Here is a 22883-nt window from a genome sequence, read left to right as displayed (position 1 = left end):
CATGTGGAAACTCTATCTCCACACACGCACAATAAATAAAAATACAAAAAAAAAAAAAAAAAAAAATAGCCAACCATGGCAGCATGTGCCTATAGTTCCAGCTACTCTGGAGGCTGAGGGGGAAGGATTGATTAAGACCAGGAGGTCGAGGCTACAGCAAACTGTGACTATGCCACTGCATTCCAGCCTGGATAACAGAATGAGACCCTGTCTCAAAAAAGAAGAAGAAAAAAAAGGTAATGCACAGCCTTCTATGTTAACTTATGCAATCTTTTTTCTTTTTATTACCTGAAATGCATGCCTTTCCAAAGGTACCTTATAATATCAGTGGTTGGCTGGAAAAGAACAAAGACCTCCTTAATGAAACAGTGGTAGCTGTATTTCAGAAGTCTTCCAACAGACTCCTGGCGAGCCTTTTTGAAAATTACATGAGTACTGACAGTGGTGAGTCATACAACCTTCCTTGATTTTTCAGCCTCAGAATGGAACCCATGGCTGCCTCAGCTTTTACAAAAATTCTTGCTTCTTTCCTGTGATATGTTTCTGCTCCCTGTGGTCTGAGTCGTCCTCTCTTATTAGCCTTTCTGTCTTCAGGCTGGGGATTCTTCAGGGAGATGTTAATAGTGCTCTAAGATAGATTCAAGAAGTCTGTTCCTGGCCTGCTTTTGTCTTCCTCTTCACCTAGCTACAAACGGAAAACAAAAAACATGTTTTGATGAATGATTTTGGGGCAATAACTTATTGCCCCAAATATCTAAATAACTATATAACTATATATATACATATATACACATATATATAGTTACATATATACACATATATATATAGTTATATAGTTATTGCCCCAAGTATCTTGAAATATTCTCTTTCACAGCACTCTGTGCACTTAGGGTTATTAAAAGCTTTGTGAAGGCAGGTATTATGTCTGACTTGCTCAAATGTAGCCTCTAGCATGCAGCAAATACCTGTTTAGCAGGCATTCTATTCTGACAACTAATCTTGTTTAGTAGTTTGTAATTTACAAAGTACTGTTAGATACATTATCTTACTCATTTCTTACCATGACACTTTAAGATATGTACAGTGTTCCTATCTTTCTACCTAGGCTTTGCCATATAGTAGATTTGTAAAATCAGGGATGCTACTTAAGACAAGTTAATGCATATCACTGCATTTAGGATGCAGTGAAAACTTCTGCACCATCATATGATGGATTTGAAGATACTGAGCCAAAGTTGCTAACACCAGCCTCACTGAAGTAAATGCTAACTACACACAGAGGGAAGCTCTCCACGATTTACAGCAAAAGTCACAGATCGACAGCCTCTGAGCAGAAACTGGCCTTCAAACACGTTTTGTTTGGTCCACACAAATTTTAAAAATCAGATTTCACATACACATTTGAGTTTCCGTTTTCTTTTGAAAAATGGAAATTCTGGGGAAATAGATAATCTAGCCAGCCTGGGTTCTGATCTCCCCATGGCAACAGTACACCAACTGTTCTTTAAATGGGGTGCATACTCTCACTTTCAAACATACCCTGCTGTTATCTTACACCCAGCTGCATGTTAACTCCCAGCCCCTATCAGGCTGATTGGTTCTCCTGACTGACATAGGGAATGGAGAGAAAATTTAGCACTTTCTGGCTTTATCAGCACATGATGACATAATTCTGGAACATGCCTGAAATCCTCTGGGCCTGCCTCAAGAAGAGATGGAAGCTATTGTGTCCGGACCCGGCTAATGTTCAGGCAGTACATTTGCCTGATTCTAATAGCTGCTAAAGTACCTCTGAGAAGTCTGTTTGATAGTAGCCACATACGCTTATGACTCCCAGTTGAGTAATTCTCTGATCATAAGAGATCAGAGAATGGTTTGGGCAGAGAATTAGAGGAGAAATCGTCTTCTAACTCTTCAGGGTGTGTACTGTGTTCTTAGGAACTAAAAGACAAGAATTGTTCAGAATGGCCTTTTTTTTTTTTAAATTCTAAAACACCCTCTGAAAATACTTGCCTCCAAGTTTCTGATGGATCCAAACTTTAAATTGCTAGTAATAACCATACTTTCTCCCGGGGAATCCAAATAATTTAAACCAGGGTTATAATTCTTTTTTAAAAATTAATGAAATATTCCCTTTTCATGGATGGAAAAACTGAAGTACAAAGAAGTCAAGAGTTTCACTGAGAGACCTGGGGTGTTTCAAAAGAACATTAGTGATTAAGCTTCATGACATCTGCCACCGCACAGTTGCTACTCAGGCACAGAGAATATTTTATTAGTTTTCCATATTGACAGCTACCCTATTCTGTCCAACTTGCCTATGGATTTTGTTGTTGCTGAGTTGCACATCTTAGTGACTTAGCATTATTCAAATGTTTATAAAGCTGGTTGGCCTAGCACAGGTTCTTTTGCTTCAAGAAAATGGAAATAGACTTATTATTTTTTATAAACCATGAATATAAATACATGAATGTAGCTAAAAACACAGACAATATAGAAAAACTGAAAAAAAAGAACATAAAAATTACCTGTAACCTCATATAGATTAACTAACTATTTACATTTTGGTATTTACACCTCCCAACATTTTTCATGTTTATAGTCACCCATAACACAGCTGCACTTAAAAACATGTTTACATACTCAAGGTCATCATATATAAAATTTAGGCTTTGCAAACAAACTTTTTCTCTAAAAATATCCTAGAAATCTTTCCATATAAGTTATATGGATCCACGTCATCATTTTAAAAGCTTACAGTGTTTCACTGTATGCATATTCTCTCATAAATTAATCTCCTATGGTGTGCATTTGTGGATTAACTTTGTTTTTGCTTAATTTTTTTGCAGTGACTAAATAATGCTTCAGTGAGTATTGTTGCACAGTTGCCTGATTATATCCTTAAGGAAAAGCACTAAAAATATACATTTTGTGATAAAAGACATACATATTTTGAAACTTTTGGTAGATATTGCCATATTGTTCTAGAACTCTGATGAATTTATGCTTCCATCAGCGAGGTAGGATAATGTGACAAAAATGAGCTTTTTACTTTTTTTTTTTTTTTTTGCTAGCTATACCATTTGGGGAAAAGAAACGAAAGAAAGGAACTTCATTCCAAACAGCTGCATCTCTGCATAAAGTAATTTTTAATTGCATCTATTCATGTATTAATTGCCTCACAATCTGCATGTGTTATTATTTATTTGACATTTCACATCCTCAAATAAGGGTAAAGTATCAGGAATTAGCAAGTTGGAAAAGTTGAAGTTTATGCTATTATAATTAAGGGCTTTATTTTTTGTTGGTTCCCACCTACAACCCCTTTATCATCCCTGCACCCATCTTCCAGCTGATGTGCATATTGGCTCATAACAACTCTGAGTTGTCAGAATTGCACTTAGTGAAAGGGGAACTAAGCTGCCTCTCTGCCCTCCTCTCCAGACTTTAGCCTCTCCCTTGCCTCAAGGAGGACCACCTGTAGTGCAACTGGTGCATTTGTGTTTACAGCTCTTGCTTGCAAGGATCAGACTGAAGCTGAGTCTGAGTCATTGCTTTTCTCTTCCCCTACTGTTCCCAGCCTTCTTCACTCCCTAAAAATCTCTCAAACCAGAATTCCCATCTCAGGTTTGGCTTCTAGAGAATCTAACCTAAGATAAAGGTTTTCCACAGAGAGAGAACTTGAGAAACAATTTCTTTTTTCAAGCCATTTTATTGCCAAGCCATAACTTTGATACTGCTATCAAATTCAAAATAGGTAGAGATGATTCACAATTGAACTATGTCTGTCAAATAAATATTGACTTGCCATAGGAAAGAAATAACGTGCATTGGGTAAGCAGGAAAGAATGTTGAATTCATTATTTTACTGTTAGAATACATCTTGGCTGTGAGAGTGAGTTGATAGATTTGGAGACATTTGTGAGGTGGATTGGTGTTTTTAGTGATTTGCAAAGTGATTTTATGTTTATTATGGTCTCCATTTTAGGAAAACCTGAATAAATTGATGACTAATCTGAAATCAACAGCACCTCATTTTGTGAGATGCATAAATCCCAATGTGAATAAAATGCCGGGTAAGAACTAGATTTCTTTGTAATTCACTCTAGGAAATAGATTTGATATTAGCTATATTGAATATCTTTTAAAGAAATATTTATTGATGCCTTTTATGTAAGGGTAGAATTTTGTATAGAAAAATGAAAATATGTTAAAAATGAGGTCTTTGGAACCTTCTCAATATTGCCAATGACATGGACATACAGAAGGATTTCACAGAGCAGTCTCAATTGGGCAACATTAGAATGTTTGATATTGCTATTTAAATTCCTCCTTGAATTTTATGCTGAACATGGATGAGCTCCCATGCCATTGTCTACAAGGGCAAACTATAATAAAAAGGGAATTGAGTAATCAATTAGGGGATTAAGGTAGATATTTCAGCATAAAGGAAGTTATTTGGTCTGAGTTATCTAAATTGACCATAAAGACAGTTCCTAAATCCATTTCTAATTGTTGAGAACACCCTCTAGTCCTCCTTGCCAATGCCAACATCTTCTTCCCTCTTTCTAATAGCATTTTTTTTTTTTATAGTTATGTAATTCTGGGCAGTGGATATATTTTGATCAGTGAATAGTTGTAGGGGGATGATGTGATAGGTGGATGTTGGTGATTTTTTTTTTTTTTTTTTTTTTTATGTTTTCAATTCCCCAAACAAGGGTTTTACCAAAAATAACTACATGGATTGCTTTCCTTACTTCATGAGCTTGAAGATTCCCAGCCATCTCTTTGGAGTTACAGGCCCCTCTGGAGCTTGGTTTGGAAGCTGTCGGCCTCCAAGGAGTGTATATGACAAGCCCTAAGTCATTAGAGCACTAACCACCCTTATAATATGTAGCCAGATGTTGCTGGTTCTGATTTCTGAGGTTCCTTAGTATCTTGCATTTTTGCTAACCTTCTGTAATTAAGACCCCAATCCTGACACACTGTGGCCTATTTTGGGAAAGTGTGATACAAAACAATGATGTTGCCCTTAGAGTTTCTGTGATACAAACACTTCATGTTCATTCATGGCTGTATGTTTTTGCCTCATTGTTTCCTATCAGCTGGATTTCTGGATGTGTCTAGGGACACTGCTTCCATCTAGCAAGGAATCTAATTAGCTGTGTTCTATTTTGGAGCAATTCTGTTACCTATTAGAGTTGCTTCCCATGGAGTCAACTTGGATTTCAGCAGGTTTGGTTTTTTTCTTAAAGTCATAAGACAAAGTCGTAAGAAAAGCTTCATGATCTAATCAAAACAGTTATTTATATGTACTTAAAGAGAATGAGTGAGTCTGATGTTAAGGTGTCATAGGATTCTACTCCCTGTATCTCCCCTTTTTTAAAAAAAGTAACAATTTGAGACAGAATCTTGCTCTGTCCCTGAGGCTAGAGTGTAGTGACTAGAGTGTAGCTGTACGATCTCAGCTTACCACAACCTCTGCCTCCTGGGTTCAAGCAATTCTTGTGCCTCAGCCTCCTGGGTAGCTGGGACTACAGGCGTGTACTACCATGCCTGGCTAATTTTTGCATTTTTAGTAGAGACGGGGTTTCGCCAAGTTGGTCAGGCTAGTCTTGAACTCCTGGCCCTAAGTGACCTGCCCGCCTCAGCCTCCGAAAGTGCTGTGATTACAGGCATGAGCCGCTGTGCCGGCCTACTTTTGCCTTCTTATAGATTATGTGTTTCTGTCTGTGAAAGAGATTGGAGTGTAGAAATATGGGTATATGATTTAAGTTTATTTCTGTGACCTTGGGCATGGAGTCCTTTTTTGTTTTCGTTTTTCATGTAATACCGTAGTAGAAATTTGTGATGGGAGATGTGATCCTTGGCTTGTTTCAGAAGACTCTCTGAGGGCAGGGACAGTGGCTTCTTGGATGGTTTTTCAAAGGCTTCTATTGGAGATTGCAGCTGACAGCTGCAGTAGAGCTTCTTTTGATGAATGAGAAGGTGACAGAAGGATGCTTATACTACAGAATAGGACGTAGGCACTCTCATGAAAATAAGGGGAGAATGAAGTCTGGCATGTGGACAAGTCCTTCCTAAGCACAACTGTAAACAGAATGTTGTGCTTGTGTCCGTCTTCCCCTTTTCTTTTATTCCTCCTTCTTCTTATCCCTTCCCCATCCTGCGCAGAGAAGCCAGTTCTCTTTTGTGTTCTTATCACCCTTTCTGGCTGGTTTTTGGTTGGCAAATGAACGTGAGACCAGCCATTTACATTCTAGCAAAAAATGTAATCTTTTTGCCTTCCAAGAATATTTGCTTAGAAACATCTCATCTAACTGTGAATTAAGGGGCATGTTCCATTTTAAAGGAATTTCAGGGAAATCATATTTGGAGATGCCTACATAATAGGATGATTACTGTGAGTACTATCAGGCCATAAGTGAGTGAACTCCTATGACCTATCATGTGGAAACTATCCGATTCAGACTTTCTTTAAACCCAAGATGCAGCAATTGGTACAAAATCTGGGCCAATAATTTTTTTTCAGGCACAGATCCACCGTGACTCTTTTTTTTTTCCAGGTATATTGGACCCTTACTTGGTTCTACAGCAGTTGCGCTGTAATGGTGTCTTGGAAGGGATTAGGATATGCCGTGAAGGTTTTCCAAACCGACTGCAGTATGCTGATTTTAAACAAAGGTAAACATACCTTCCAGGATCCAAGAAGCCTGAGGCAGTTCATTCTGTTTTCCTCCCTTTCCAAGTGTTTAGGCATGCATTGTTTGTTTGGTTGATGTCCTCCAGACTACAAATCGATGTGTTTTGGTGGTGGGAAGATATATGATGACAGAGTTCCATTATTATTTCCCCTTAAATCCAACATCCATGTAACTGTAATATCCTTAAATCTCTATTAACAGATAATAGACCCACATATAGAAGAAATAAATACAGAAGAAACATATGGAGGCTGAACTGAGTCTCTGAAATGTTGTGTATACTTAATCGTAGCTGCCATCGAAGCACGCTGTGGCTTTACTAGCAAGCCCCTAAAAGGAAGGAAGCCAGCAGGGTATATGGCAGGAGGCAGGAGTGGCATCTTTTCTATTTCCTGGATTCTAGAAGTTTAAATTATAGGTCATCAAGTCAATTTGAGCAAAGTCTGGTAGAGTAAAAAGGGGCATATTTCTTGCTTTAGAATTAAGAGACATATTTCTTGTTTTCCACCAACTCACCAACAGGGTGAAGGAATCCTGGAAAAGACATTTAATGTCTCTGCTTTTCAGTTTCCTTATCCATACAGTAGAGATACTTATGCTTTCCTCCCTCCCTCTCTTTCCTCTTCCAATCCCACCCCTGCCTAATTGAGCAATCAATCAAATGAGGTTGCTTCTAAAGCAATATGAAAAGTACAAACTATTATACCAATGCAAGGGATTATTGCTTGTACCCTCATTATTATTACTAAGAATTTTGTGAAAATTGAATGTATTAATAACAGAGATAAAAATGTATATCTCCTTTCACTTCATTTGTCTAGATTAGTCTTTATTTGAATAATATGATTTCCCAACCCAGGATTTTTTCTTTATTTTAAATTAGGTACTGCATTCTGAATCCAAGGACCTTTCCAAAGAGCAAGTTTGTGAGCAGCAGAAAAGCAGCTGAAGAATTACTTGGCTCCTTGAAGATAGACCATACCCAGTACCGATTTGGAATCACTAAGGTAACCAGAAAACTGCAAAGAATGCATGTGGAGACGAATGGGGGGAAGAGTGTGCATCTTAAAATACCTGTGAATGCTCAATTATAAGGCATTCTTCAGCTGTCATGACCATAAATAACACAAATAGATCTTAGTTGAAGGTGAAAACTTCAGTGCTGTTTGAGAAAAAATTCAATGTTTTTTAAACCTCAGTTTTGACTACATTTACATTTTTATAATTAGTCATCTAAGCAAATTTGTGCCAAGATATAAAATACTGAATCAACCTGGTGTTGTGAGAAAATGTGTATATATCAGAGCTAGAAAAAGGTGAATTGACTTCCTAGAGCTAATGGCTTATCTATGTGTGATCTGATTCATCTGCAATATTCTTTTAGGGACAGTATTCTTTTAGGGACTAATTTCTCTGAGTAATTTAAAACTTCAAAGGTAACCCACTATTAAAAAAATTAGTCCAAAACCAATTTCCTTAAATGTGATTCCCTAAATTATACTTCATCTTAGATGAGCTTGGGATTCACATATTTTGGGAAACTTCTAACTAATCAATAGATTTGGTCTTATCTGGCAGTCAACATCAGTTTGTTCGTAATGACATCCATATAAGGAACAAATTATTTGAAGGAGAGTTGGAAAATTCAGGATAAAGACCTCATAGAATTAGAATTCTGTAGTATATGGTTATAAAACGTTGGCTCCCACATTTTGAGTACTTGGGAATCAGTTTCTGCTGTTTATTGTTTCTGCTGATTTTCACTGATGATGCCTTCCTTCCTTGTGTGTTTAGTTAGTTTTGCTGTATACTACTGCTCTGTCTGGGCCAAGATTGACATGAGGCAAGTGAAGCTCCTAAGGCACAAATTTCAAAGAGGCTTTCATTCTCAGGGTTGAGCAAGTGAGGTTGAGAGGCACACACTCTCAGGGCACTCTCACACTTAGTGCCTCCATAAAATGTGTGCCTTAGGCACCTCACTCATTTCACCTTGTTTGTTAGTAATTATTCTTGAAAAAATATTTTTGTGGATTATTTGATGCCTAGACAAAAGTGCCTTACTCTAGAACAGACGTCAGCAAACTACAGCCCAAGAGCCTGGTCCTATTTTTAATATATTGTCCACTAGCTAAAAATGGTTTTAGATGGTTCATGAATTGTTTAAAAAACAAGAATATCCTAAAGAGATTGTATGTAGTCCATAAAGCCTAAAAATATTTACTATCTGATTCTTTACAGAAAATGTTTGCAGAACGCTACCTGGTACTTTGGAGCACTGCATGCCTGAACCCATCTTAAAACTTAAACCAGGTTCCCTGAACAATTGAGACATTATTAATAGATAAGGGGAAGAATAGTTTACATTCTTAAGCAAACAATAGAACCACAGATTTAATAACATATTTTTTTTTTTTCACATTTTAGATTTATAAAATCAAACTTTCTAGGGTGTAGATTTTACACATTAAATAAAACTTACAAGAAATGGAATTGATACATTTATCCCTAGGAACACAACAGTTGCTCAAGGATCATTCAATAAACATTTGCTGAATACCCATTATGAGTGGAGCTAACATCTGACTTTTCTTTTAGGTGTTTTTTAAAGCTGGGTTTCTGGGTCAACTGGAAGCAATGAGAGATGAGAGACTATCTAAAGTCTTCACATTGTTCCAAGCCAGAGCACAGGGCAAACTGATGCGAATCAAATTCCAGAAGATTCTGGAAGAAAGGTATTATATGCCCACCCTGCACCCCCACTGCTAGGGTAATAGTGTGCCTTAACCAGTGCAACTAATCTCATTGCCTTATAGTAGGTCAAGAGCTGCCTTCTCTGGTTAGGCTGGGTCTTAAACATTTTAAAATCATAATATAACAAAAAGACAGAGTGCAAAGGGCTTTTATTGCTCTATTCAACCAAGTATAGGCATAATTCAGATATTTCTTGCCATGCTTTCAGGCTTCCCTTTGAGAGAGATTTTTATATTCTGAGAAGTCTGGATCTCTGAGAGTGGTGTGACTCACAATTTATATCAGAAGCAGACCTGGAAAGGTTTGCATATATTCCACAGCCAACTCTGTGGGGAAGTATGCTTCAAAGACCGAGGTGTTCTGACCCCTTTGTTACGTCCCGTGGGTCAGAAACTGTGGCTCTTGTTGACATGTAATCATAACTTTCTTACTTTATTTCAGACAGGTTCACTAGGGACATTTATCACCATGCTTGTACATTCTTAGGCATTGGTTTTGTCTGTTGTTTAATAGAATCATGGAAAGCAAGCTAGCAAAATCTCCAAACAAAGGGACTGTGAGCAAGGGATGCTGAAGTTGTATTTATTTTTCCCTTAGCATATATTGTCTTCTGAAGAGAGGTCTACAGATCTTGGTGTAACTTGTTTAATTGACAATTTGTTAATTCTGTTTTTTCCCAAGAGAAAATGATTATTACATGGTGATGTCAAAGATAGTAGAGAGATGACTCTTAAGGGTCTTCTGTGACTCTCATATAGTGGTCAGTGTGGTATGGGAGTTTGGGGGTCAGGAAACATGGCTTCTAGGACCAGTTGTGTAAACTTGGGTAAGATTCTTAATTTCTCTATAGTTTACTTTCTTAATGTCTGAAGTGAAACCTTTATGATCCATTCTTTCTAAATCGTGACTTAAAAATTACTTTGAAAGATCTCAAGCAAATAAAAAATACTATAATACATACTCATGGAGTCATCATGAAGGCATTTCAATTCTTAACATTATTAATTTTTTATTTTTGTACAAACAGGGTCTCCCTATGTTGCCCAGGCTGGTCTCGAACTCCTGGGTTCAACAATCCTCTTGCCTCAGCCTCCCAAAGTGCTGAGATTACAGGCATGGGCCATGGCACCCAGCCAACTCTTAATATTTTTTTCTGTAATTGCTAACAACATTTAAAAAAATTAACATACATAGTTGAAGCCCCCATATAGTTCTGCTGTAATCCAAGTCTTACCTTTTCCTTTTCAGACCCTGAGTTTGTGTCTCTCATTCCATGTTTTATATATGTCATATAAAAGTATGTTTTCATACCTTTGCTTACTCGATATGCAGATATCCTTAAAATGTGACATGATTTTACATGTGCTTAGTCTTCATGTAAATAATATTTTTTATATATTGTCCTGAAGTTTGTCTTTTATATTCAGTATTATTCTTTGAAATATATCTATATTAATGAATCTAGGACTAGCTTATTGATTTTAACTGCTGTATAGTATTCCATTACATGAATATATCATAATTTATTTATCCATTTTCCAGCTAATGTAAATTTGTTATTTCCTTTTTTTTTTTTTTTTTTTTGCCAGTAACTTCTGCAATGACATTTTTGTAAATGTCTCCCCATTCGTATATATAAGAGTTTCTTGAGGGCATCATTACTCAAAATACTCCATTTTCTGATAACAGTTTGTGGATAGCAGCTGGTCTGAGGCACACACTTTGAGTGTCACTTCTCTAGGGCATGAATTAATAATAGGTTTTAGGTCACACACAACTTCAACTTTGCAAGATGTTGCCAAATTGTTTTCTAATATGCCATATTCTCCACCAACAATGTATGAGAGTCCCGTTTTCCCATGTTCTTACCCACTTGTGGTATATCAGCCTTTAGAAACTTTTGCCAAATGTCTTCATATTTCTAACTTTGGGGAAAGCTATCATTTCCCTATAAAGAATGATGTTCAGTGTCGTTTTGTTTTGTTTTGTTTTGTTTTGTTTTTGTAGAAATGACTTATTGTACAAAGGACATTCCTTCTATTTTATTTTGTTAAGCATTTTTATCAGGAAATTATTTAATCATTTATCTGCATCTATTGAAACAATCACATGGTTTTTCTGAATTAATCTATAAATGTGTGGAAATATATAACAGATTTTTTAAAAAGTTAAACTTACTTTGGTTAAGAAATATTTTCATACATTGATGGGTTTGATTGTAATATCACCATGAGATTTTTCATCAATATTCATGAATAAGATTGGCCTATAATTTTCATCTGCTGTGTTATCTGAATTTGAATCAAGGTTATCCTAACCTCATAAACAGTTGAAGAATGTTTTCTCTCTTCAAAACATGAACCAGTTTATAACTGGTCTTTGACTCTTTGGTAGGCATTGCCAATAAAATAATCTGGATCTGGTGGTTCTTTTGTGATAGGTCTTATAATTTTGATTCAATTTATTTATTGGTTACATGTCTAATGAGATATTTTCTTCTTAATTAGTGCAGGGAAGCTTTCTTTTATTAAAAAAGAAATTTTACATTTCTTTTGAATTTTTCAATTTGATCGATTTATTTTATTTTATTTTATTTTATTTTATTTTATTTTATTTTATTTTATTTTATTTTATTTTATTTTATTTTATTTTTTGAGACAGACTCTCTCTCTATCACCCAGGCTGGAGGGCAGTGGCATGATATCAGGTCACTGCAACCTCCGCCTCCCTGGTTCAAGTGATTCTTGTGCCTTAGCCTCTTGAGTAGCTGGGATTAAAGGCGTGTGTCTTCACACCTGGCTAAATGTTGTATTTTTAGTAGAGATAAGGTTTCACCATTTTGACCAGGCTGGTCTCAAACTCTTGGCTTCAAGTTAACTGCCTGCCTTGGCCTCCCAAAGTGTTGGGATTACAGGCATGAGCCACTGTACCTGGCCTTATTATTTTTAAATCTCTACTGTATCTATATTATATTCCTAGAGCATAATCCTAAATTATTTATATTTCTAGAGTATTATCATTCCTAGTATTGTTTTCTTGTGCCTTCTTTCCTTTTTCTTGACCATTCATGCCACATCTTTATTTAGTCTATTTAATAAACCGCTTAAACTTTTTTTCTAGATCATTAATTTCTGATCTTACCTTTATTCTTTTTTTTCTTCTACTTTGTGTTTATTCTTTTTCCTTTTTCCAACTTTATTCCGTTACCATTGACAAAAATTGAATATATGGTGTATAATCTGATGTTTTGATATATGTAGGTATTATGAAATGATTACCACAATCAAACTGATTAATCCTCACCTTACAAAGTGATCTTTTGTGTGTGGTGAGAGCATTTAAGGTCTACTCTCTTAGCAAATTTCCAGTATACAACACAGAATTAGTAACTATGGTTACCATACTGTATATTAGATCTTCAGAACTTACTCATCCTGCGTAACTGAAACGTTGTGTCCTTTGAGCAACATCTCCTCATTTTCCCTATGGCCTGGCTGCTGGTAACCACCATTCCACCCTCTACTTCCGTGAGTTTGACTTTTTTAATATCCCACATATAAGTGAGATCATACCATATTTGTCTTTGTGTGCCTGGCTTATTATACTTAGCATAATGTCCTCTAGATTAACCCATGTTGTCAAAAATGACAATATTTTCCTTTTTAAGGTTGAATAATATTTCATTATATATTTATGCCACACTTTATTTATTTGTCAGTGAACACTTAGGTTGATTCCATATCTTGGCTATTGCGAATAATAGTACAATGAACATGATAGTGCAGATATGTCTTCAAAATTCAAATTTCATTAGTATTTTAGGATTGATAGATCCTATGGTAGTTCCATTTTTAATTTTTTGAGGAGCCTTCGTACTGTTTTTCTTAATGGCTGTACCAATTTACATTCCCATCAACAGTGTACAAGGGTTCCCTTTCCCCACATACTTGCCAGCCCTTATCTTTTGTCTTTATTAATTGCCATTCTAACAGGTGTGAGGTGATATCTCATTGTGGTTTTGATTTGTATTTCCCTGATAATTAGTGATGTTGAATATTTTTGCATATACTGTTGGCCATTTGTAGTCTTTTGAGAAATGTCTATCAGGTCATTGCTGATTTTTAATGGGGTTGTTTTCATGCTATACAGTTGAATTCCTCATATATTTTGAGTATTACCCCTTTATTGCATGTATAGTTTGCAGATATTTTCCCCCATTCCATAGGTTATCTTCTCCTTTTTGATAGTTTCTTTTGCTGTGCAAAAGCTTTTTAGTTTGATGTAATCCCATTGTCTATTTTTGCTTGTGTTGCCTTTGATTTTGGGGTCACATTAAAAAAAATTGTTGGCAATTTATTGACCAATGTCAATAAACTTTTTCTCCAAGTCTTCTTCTGGTAATTTTACAGTTTCAGATCTTAAATTTAAGTATTTAGTTCCTTTTGAGTTCATATTTGTATATGGTGTGAGATGAGGATCCACTTATTCTTCTGCACGTGGATATCTAATTTACTAACACCATTTATTGAAAAGACTGTCCTTTCCATACTGTGTGTTTTTGGCAACTTTATTGAAGATCGATTAACCATAAATGCATAGATTGATTTGTGGGTTCTCTGATCTGTTCCATTGGACTATATGTTTGTTTTTATGCCAATACTTTGCTGTTTTCTTTGCTATAGTTTGTAGCGTATTTTGAAATTAGGTAATGTGATTCTTCCAGCTTTGTTTCTATTGTTTTGGCTATTTGAGGTCTTTTGTGGTTCCATATAAATTTTAGGAATTTTTTCCTAGTTCTGTAAAAAACACCATTGGAATTTTGAAAGGGTTTACATTGAATCTGTAGATAACTTTGGGGACTATGGACTTTTAACCAAAATTATCCTGTGTTCTTCCAATTCATGAACACAAGATATTTTTGCATTTGTTTGTGTCTTCAATTTCTTTTTTCAATGTTTTATAGTTTTCAACGTGCAGATCTTTTACCTCCTTGGTAAGTTTTATTCCTATCTATTTTATTTTATTTTATTTTTTGATGCTATTATGAATTGACTTCTTTTTTGGATAGTCCATTGTTAGTATATAGAAATGTTACTAATTTTTTATGTTTTTTTTTTATCCTGCAAGTTTACAAATGTATTAATTCTATTTTTTGGTGGTTTTTAGTGTTTTCTATATGAGATAGTTTAACTTCTTTGTTTCTAATTTGAATGGCTTTTGTTTCCTCTTTTTGCTGATTACTCTGGTTAGGACTTTCAGTACTATATCGAAAAAAACTATTGAGAGTGAGCATTCTTGTCCTGTTCCTGACCTTAGAGGAAAAGCTTTCAGTTTTCAGTTTTTCACCATTAAGTATGATGTTAGCTGTGGGGTTGTCATATATGGCCTTTATTATGTTGAGGTACCTTCCTTCTGTAGCTACATTGTTGAGAATTTTTATGATGGATGAATGAATGGATGTTAAATCTTGTCAAATATAAAGATATTTATATCATCTTGATGAATTGACCCATTTATCATTATGTAATAACTTTCTTTATCTCTTGTTACAGTTTTTGACTTACATATATTTTATCTGATGTTACTATAGCTGTTCCTGCTCTTTTTCAATTTCCATTTGTGTGGAATATCTTTTTCCATTTCTCACTTTCAACCTGTGTATGTTCTCAAAGCTAAAGTGTGTCTCTTGTTGGCAGCATATAGTTGGGTTTGGTTTTTCTATTCATTTGGCCACTCTGTCTTTTGATTGGTGAACTTATTTCATTTATATTTAAAGTAGTTGTTAATAGATACAGACTTACTACTGCCATTTTCTTAATTGTTTTATGACTTTTTAAAAAATTGTTTGTTTCTTTCTGTCTTCCTTTGTGATGTGATAATATTTTGTAATGCTCAGTATTTATTCCTTTCTTTTTATCTTCTGTATGTTTACTAGAAGTTTTTTCTTTGTGGTTACCATGGGGCTTACATAAAACATCTTGTAGTTACATGTTTATCTTAAGCTGACAAACCTCTTATTTTAAAGCTGGCAATAGTTTAACTTCAACTACATATAAAAACTCTTCATTTTAACTTACCTTGTCCCCACATTTTATGTTACTTATGTCACAATTTAATATTTTTTAATATTGTATATCTATTAATCCATTATTGTAGCTACAGTTATTTTAAATAATTTTGTACATTAACTAATATTAGAGTAAAAGGTGATTTATGCACCATTATTACAGTATTATTTTGAATGTGACTATGTTCTTGTCTTTTCAGTGAGTTTTACAGTTTTATATATATTTGTGTGGTTAGTTAGCATCCTTTGGTTTCAACTTGAAGAACACCCTTTAGCATTTCTTGTAAGGCAAGTAGTGATGATAAACTCTCACAGTTTTTATTTGTGTGGCAGTCTTTATCTCTCCATTTCTGAAAGGCAGCCTTGCTGGATACAGTATTTCTGGTTGGTGGTTTTTATCTTTTGTTTTCTTTCAGCACTTTGATTCTATCATACCACTCTCTTCTGGTCTGCAAAGTTTTGCTGAGAAATCTGCTCATAGTCTCAGGAGTGTTTCATTATATGTGACAAGTTACTTTTGTTTTGCTGCATTCGAAACTCTTTGACTTTTGAGAATTCCATTATAATGTGCATTGGTGAAGATCTCTTTGTATTTGATCTACTTGAGGTTCTTTGGGCTTAATGAATCTAGTTGTTCGTTTTCCTCTCCAGATTTAAAAGCTTTCTGTCATTGTTTCTTTAAATAAGCTTTCTGTTTCTTTCTCTTTCTGTGCTCCTTCTGTGACTCCCATAATGTATATATTGGTAAGCTAGATGATATCCTGTAAGTGCTGTAGGCATTCTCCATTCTTTTCGTTTGTTTTTCCTTTTTGTTCCTCTAAATGAGTAATTTCAAACGACCTGTCTTTGAGCTTACTGATTCTTCCCCTTGATTGCATTTATACTTTCCATGGAATTTTCAGTCCAGTCATTGTGTTTTTCAATTCCAGAATTTCTACGTGGTTCTTTTTTATGGTTTTTATTTCCTTGTTGAACTTCTCCTTTTGTTCATGTATTATTTTTCTCACTTTGTTTAGTTGTTCTCTTGTAGCTCACTAAAATTTTTTTTTAAGATCATTGTTTTGAATTCTTTGTCAGCAATTCATAGATCTCCATTTAGGGTGGGTTTCTAGGGGGTTTGTTTCATTCTTTTTTATTCTGTTGTGTGTTTCTGATCCTTCATGATTATTATAGCTTTGCATAAGTGTCTGTACATTTGAAGAAACAGTAGTCCCCCTCCTCCATATTTATGTACTGGCTTTGACTGGGCAAGATCTTCACCAGACATCTTGGCTAGAGATTTTAGGCCTTCGTCCCTCACTGCTCCAGCTGTCCAGTTTGTTTGTGTATTTGTTTCAGAAACCTCTAATTTCTTGCTTTCTCCAGTGTCTGATTTTGTTACTTTGTAGATCTCCATTTTTTTAGGGGTGGTTATTGGTGTTTTGTTTTGTTCCTTTGGTGGTGTCATATTTTTTTGATTATTCATGATCCTTGTGGCCTTACATTAGTGTTTGTGCATTTGAAGTAGTACATCTTTTAGTCTTTATAGGCTGGTTTCAACAGGAAAACCTCTTCAGCAGTAAGCTTGGTCAGAGATTCTGGGCAGCCCAGCTGGCAGTGTCCACTGGCAGGATTGCTGCTGAAGTCTTGGGGCATGATGGCTTGGTGGCAGTTTCAGTGCACATTCAGGCCCAATTCCTGGGTCCATGAAGATTAGCTTGGAGGCTGTATACACTAGGTCTTGGATCCACATGGGCAAGCCTTGGTGTCTAAGTCCATGGTAGTGGACTTAGTGAGGGTATGTCTGGATCCTGGGGCCATGAAAGTCAGTCTGTGGTTAGGATCTACTGGAACACCCTTATTGACTGGGTCCATGGGGATAGTTCTGGGGCCTGGGTCTGTGGGGACTAGACTGATTATCGGGATGGTTCTGGAGTCTGGGTCATTGGGGGTAGGCTTGCAGTCTGGGGCTATATGTCTGGACTGGCACTGGGGCAGGCCTGGAACCTGAGGTTATAGGGCCATCCTGGAGTCTGGAGCTGTGGGGGTTTGTTCTTTTCTCAATTCACTAGTTTTTTTCCCCCAGTGTTTCTAATAACCTGCTTAATTTTTTCACTGAGTATTTGATTTCAACTGCTATATTTTTTAGTTTTAGACATTTTATTTGGTCTTATTTCAAATCTGTATGTCCTTGTATCAGAGTGGTTCATTGTTTCTAAAGTTCTTTCCTTTTTACCTTTGACAATAATTTTTTTTTTTTTCTTTTGAGACGGAGTCTTGCTCTGATGCACAGGCTGGAGTATAGTGGTATGATCTCGGCTCGCTGCAAGCTCTGCCTCACAGGTTCACACCATTCTCCTGCCTCAGCCTCTCTGAGTAGCTGGGACTACAGGTGCCTGCCACCACGCCTGGCTAATTTTTTGTAATTTTAGTAGAGATGGGGTTTCACCATGGTCTCATTCTCCTGACCTTGTGATCCACCCGCCTCGGTCTCCCAAAGTGCTGCGATTACAAGTGTGAGCCACCGCGCCTGGTCAATAATTTTTAACATAATTATTTGATAGTCTCCATCAGATAGTACAATTATCTGAAAATCTTGGGGGTTTCATCAAACTTTTTATTATATGTGCTCAACTTCATTTTCCTATATGTGTTTTGTAACTTTGGATTTTAACCCCTTCAGGGTGCCTTATGTAGGAGAACTTCTGGTGCTTGGGTTTAAGGTGTTTTTTTTTCAATGTAATTTTGCATTTTCTTACTCCAAGGGTTGAAAAGGTATTTATTATCAGAGTAAAAAAATCATTGTGCTAAGTTCTTGGATATTTCTGTACCATTCAGGTAGTATAATTTAAACCTTAAATAATTCAGTGGTACTGGATCATTAAAAAAAATCTGAAGTAGAATTTGTCTTCACTCACACCAAATCAGATATACTTTAATTTGATATCTCTCTTTGCTGGTAGATGAATTTTTCAGTCCTCCTTTTTATTAAGGGTAAGATTCTTTGGAGGTTTGTGCCTTGCCTTTTTATCCATGTGAATATGAAAATACAGACTCTTACAATACCAAGACTTGTTTCCTCCTTCCGTAAAGATGGCCAAGCTATGCATGCATTCACTTATTGCTCAAGTTTTTGGTGCCTTCTATATGTCTTACTCTCTTTAGGTTCAGCTCTCATTCAAAGGATGTTTGTGATGGGAACATTTTTAGGATATCTAGTCCATAATACTGCTAACCCCAGATATCCCTTGGAGAGTTTTTGCCAGAATCAAGTGAAAGTCCAGATATAAAAGTGCTTTGAAGACTAATAAGAATTTTTTATGACTCCTAAAAAGATGTGTTTATTGAGGATTTTAATTTGGGAACTAATTTTCCTATAGTCGGGGCTAACTTGCTTTTCTTTTTTCTCTCTTGATTTAGGGATGCACTCATTTTGATACAATGGAACATAAGAGCTTTCATGGCTGTGAAGAACTGGGCCTGGATGAGGCTCTTCTTCAAGATCAAGCCTCTTGTTAAATCTTCAGAAAGAGGAGAAGAAATAGCTGGACTGAAGGAAGAGTGTGCACAATTACAGAAAGCCTTGGAGAAATCAGAGTTTCTGAGGGAGGAACTGAAAGCAAAGCAAGTATCCCTCACTCAGGAAAAAAATGACCTGATTCTTCAGCTTCAGGCTGTGAGTAGCCACACCATTTGTTCTTTAAATCAAGTTTTTAGTTAGACTTCATTGTTAATCAGGCAGTGTTGACACGGAAGAAAAAAAAAAATAGATGCATGTGCTTTTCAGATACCAAAGGATTTTATAAAACCAAAGACAATGAAAACAAGGAGATACCCTGTTTCATAGTGAAGTGATTTCATTGGCAAGATGTCTTTTAAAAAGGGACAAATTGTCAGATGGATTTTTACTGTATAATAGCACATCATGGAGGCCGGGAAGCTCTGGTTCTTAATTTAAAGTTTGTATGTAGCCCATGACCCATTAGCAAATCAGCAGACAGGATTTTAGTAGGTCCCAAGAAAAGCTTGACTGAGATCTTCAGGAATGTTGCAGTGTGCTTCTAGTCAGATATCCTGATTTTGGTCTCCTTACTTCCCCTTCCTGGGTCCAAATCAACATTACTAATGAGTTGAGTTTTTAAAACAGTTCTTAACCTTGACTTTGTATCAAAGTCATTTGTGAAACATTAAAAAAAAAATAAAGATGCCTAGACTCCACTTTCAGATATTTTGATTAAGCAGACTCTGTGTAGGTCCAAAGAATCTCTATGGGTGACACTGATATCCAGGCCAGATTAAGAACCATTGTCTTTAAAAAAGCATCATGTTGCTTCCCGGGTGAGCAACCCTCAGATCACATTATACGTACGTTTTTAGACTCCAAACCCCTGGTTTTGGTATTCAAGCCTCTGTCTACAGTATGATGCTAATGTGTCATTACTCACTGTCTTTCATGTTACTCCTCCCTAGCCACCTGGACTACTGTGATCCCAAAACAGCCCAAAGGGCCAGGATGAAATTTTAACCACCTTTATAATACTTTCCTCTCTACTTAGCACAGTGTTAAGTTGAAAAATTCTGTGTTCAAATATAATTTTTCTTGCTTTTTAAATAAGAAACAACAGTTTTTCTTATTTTTAAACTTTACCAAAAACAGAGAAAATTTAGTACTTCAGACTGACACAAGTTATTCTTTTATTATTATTACTCTTTAATATTTTGAAGCTGTATTATCTACTAGCATGCCAAGAGGCTGTATTTTATGTAAGACTTTATACCCAAACCCGCATTTCTGATACATATTTAACATAGCAGTGATTCTACAACTTCAGTGTATACCAGTCTTACCTGGTATGCTTGTTAAAAATACAAATTCCTGGGCCCCATTTCAAAGCTACTGTAAGAACTGTAAGAATCAGAATTTGTAAAATATTTTGGCTTAGGGAAGAGGTAACTTTGGTTGACACCGGGCCTCCCAGTTTCTATCATTCTTCCTACTGATGGAAAGTAGCCAGTGCTACCTGGGTTGATGCAAGAGATAGAAATGAACCCAGCTTGTGTAGGGCATGGTAGACAAAAGCTACCATGTCAAAGTAGCAAAGTAGCTACCATGACAAAGGTGCATGTCAAAGATCATCGTGGGGAGCATGGGAAACACATGGAAGCAAACTCCAGAGCAAACCCAAGAAGGCTGAGATAAGTTCAGATTGTAACTGTGATAAAGAAGTTGACAGAGCTATCATTATATATTATTATATATAATATCTATTTTATGATTATTTGTTTTAAGGGAGAAAGCTAAACAAAATAATCAAAAAAAAAAAAAAAAGAAATATTTTGAAATCCTTCTTTGCTTGGTCAAAATTCCACTAGAACTGAGTGACCTCGTTCCAATTAACATTGTGAGTACGTCAGAAAGCTGCCACTGGGGAAGGAATCTTCCTACTGCTAAACTGCCACACCATTGCTCAGTCAGCCCCCAAATCCTGCTGTCATGTTTACTGAAGAGATCAATGATGGTCGATTGGACTGTCCCCTTTGTTCAGTGGTGGTGACAGGTCTTGTATACAGGCTGAATGGAATGCAGGAAAAACTGTTCTGCTTGTCAATCTGGGGTGAACTAAGATAAAGTGTCCCCATTATTTCCCATACATTGGAAGCTTCTCTGATTTGCATTCACCATTCCTAAATGTCCTGATACTCCTTTTTTATTTAGCCCCTGTTTTGGGATTTTCAGTGAAGTTGTACATTTATTATTCCATACCTCTCTCCATCTGTGCCTTTTTGAGCCCTGTTTGCTGGGTAGGCAGCCATTCTCCAGCCAGGAGCTACTCAGAGGCCAATAGCCTGGATTTTTACCTCCCCCCAGTCTCCCACTCTTGATCTGATTAGCAGACACAAGTTAAGTGAGGCAAATGGATCATTAATACATTGCCCAAACTGGCATGTTGTGAAGGATGGATGAGGTCTAGAGATGGAAGATGAAAATGTATGTAAAGTTATATTACAGCAAGACCAACAACAATAAAGAGTTTGCTTATGAAGAAGAGGTTTTATTCAGCCTCTAAAGAAGACAAGTTAGAGGGGTTTAAAGTTATGAAAGGTGCTCTGTAGTAAAAACCCCCTTTACTTTTTACTTGACCCATAACACACTTTTTACTTGACCCATAACACAGGAACAAAGGGTCACCCAGTAAGAGCTGGAGGCAGTGCCTGTGCAAGGATAAAGGAAAGAGTACTATATGCTCTTTGTGTAACTTTGTACTCTCAGAATCATTGAGGCAAAAATTTTAGTTCAAAATAACAGTGAAATCTAGTTAGTGACTTGCAAATAAACTTATGAATTCTAATTTAGCCTATGAATTTAAAAAACATATAACTCAGCTCAATTTATTAGAAGAGATGTATATTAAACACGTACATCCGTGCACTTATAATAGTTATAGTGCAATATTCTGAGGGAATTCTGCTTTCTTAAAAGATGATTTTTTGAGCAGTTATCTACCTCAAACTCTGTGCCCGCATGGATGTTTCCAGAAGCTGTGGTTTAAGCAGCACACCACTGATTTTTGGAGGCACGCTAGCTCCTTTAGGCCACCAGGATTCTATTAAGTGCTTTAGAAGAGGTAATCTAATCTACTGAATTGGCCTGAGAGATCGAAAGCACCTCCAAACACAAGCAACTTCTCCACTTCTCAGTGATCGGATCAGGGACCTGGGAATATTATTGCAGCTGTTTAGGAAAGGTAGGTGAAAGTGCTGGGCAGAGGGCAGGCAATTATCTCTTTGCTATGTGTTAAGCAGCATTTTCGCCTAGCTGATAAATTACTTCCAGCTGTTGGCAACAATTTTCTCCTCATCATGGCAGGAGCAAGAGACACTGGCAAATGTTGAAGAGCAGTGCGAGTGGCTGATTAAATCCAAGATCCAGCTGGAGGCCAGAGTAAAAGAGCTGTCGGAGAGGGTGGAGGAAGAAGAGGAGATAAATTCTGAGCTGACTGCCAGGGGGCGGAAACTCGAAGATGAATGTTCGGAGTTGAAGAAAGAAATCGATGACTTGGAAACAATGTTGGTGAAGTCAGAGAAGGAGAAACGTACTACAGAGCACAAGGTACTTTTTCCATAATGTTAGTTTAGAAGGCCTAGCAGCCAGAATTCCACTCTCAAATCAGGTTTTGGTATCTGACTTGCTCTATTTAAGTTAATTAACACAGTGGCCTGCAACTTTACAGCATTGAGAGTCAGAACTGGCACAAAATATAGGGTCTGATAAACTATGCTGTCCCAATTCAGATTTCCAGTTTGAACTTATGGAACCTTATTTAACTTCCCAAATGAAACATTTTCATTTGTTCCAATCCTATTGCATCTGAACTCTATAA

The 22883-nt window shown here is 36.4% G+C and overlaps 1 protein-coding gene across 1 annotated transcript in view; it reads left to right on the top strand.

The window, feature by feature from the left end:
- Positions 1-22883, top strand: part of MYH15 (myosin heavy chain 15) — a 160199-nt gene that overhangs the window by 77290 nt on the left and 60026 nt on the right. The window contains 8 exon segments of the mRNA XM_073009642.1: positions 312-444; positions 3075-3142; positions 3989-4076; positions 6567-6684; positions 7588-7711; positions 9300-9436; positions 18922-19177; positions 22370-22612. Of these exon segments, the coding sequence (XP_072865743.1) occupies positions 312-444; positions 3075-3142; positions 3989-4076; positions 6567-6684; positions 7588-7711; positions 9300-9436; positions 18922-19177; positions 22370-22612 (1167 nt within the window).

The sequence above is a fragment of the Chlorocebus sabaeus genome, chromosome 22, assembly GCF_047675955.1.
Source record: "Chlorocebus sabaeus isolate Y175 chromosome 22, mChlSab1.0.hap1, whole genome shotgun sequence".
Lineage (NCBI taxonomy): Eukaryota > Metazoa > Chordata > Mammalia > Primates > Cercopithecidae > Chlorocebus > Chlorocebus sabaeus.
Note: the sequence above shows the minus strand (reverse complement) of the source record. Positions and strands in the feature narration are given on the sequence as shown.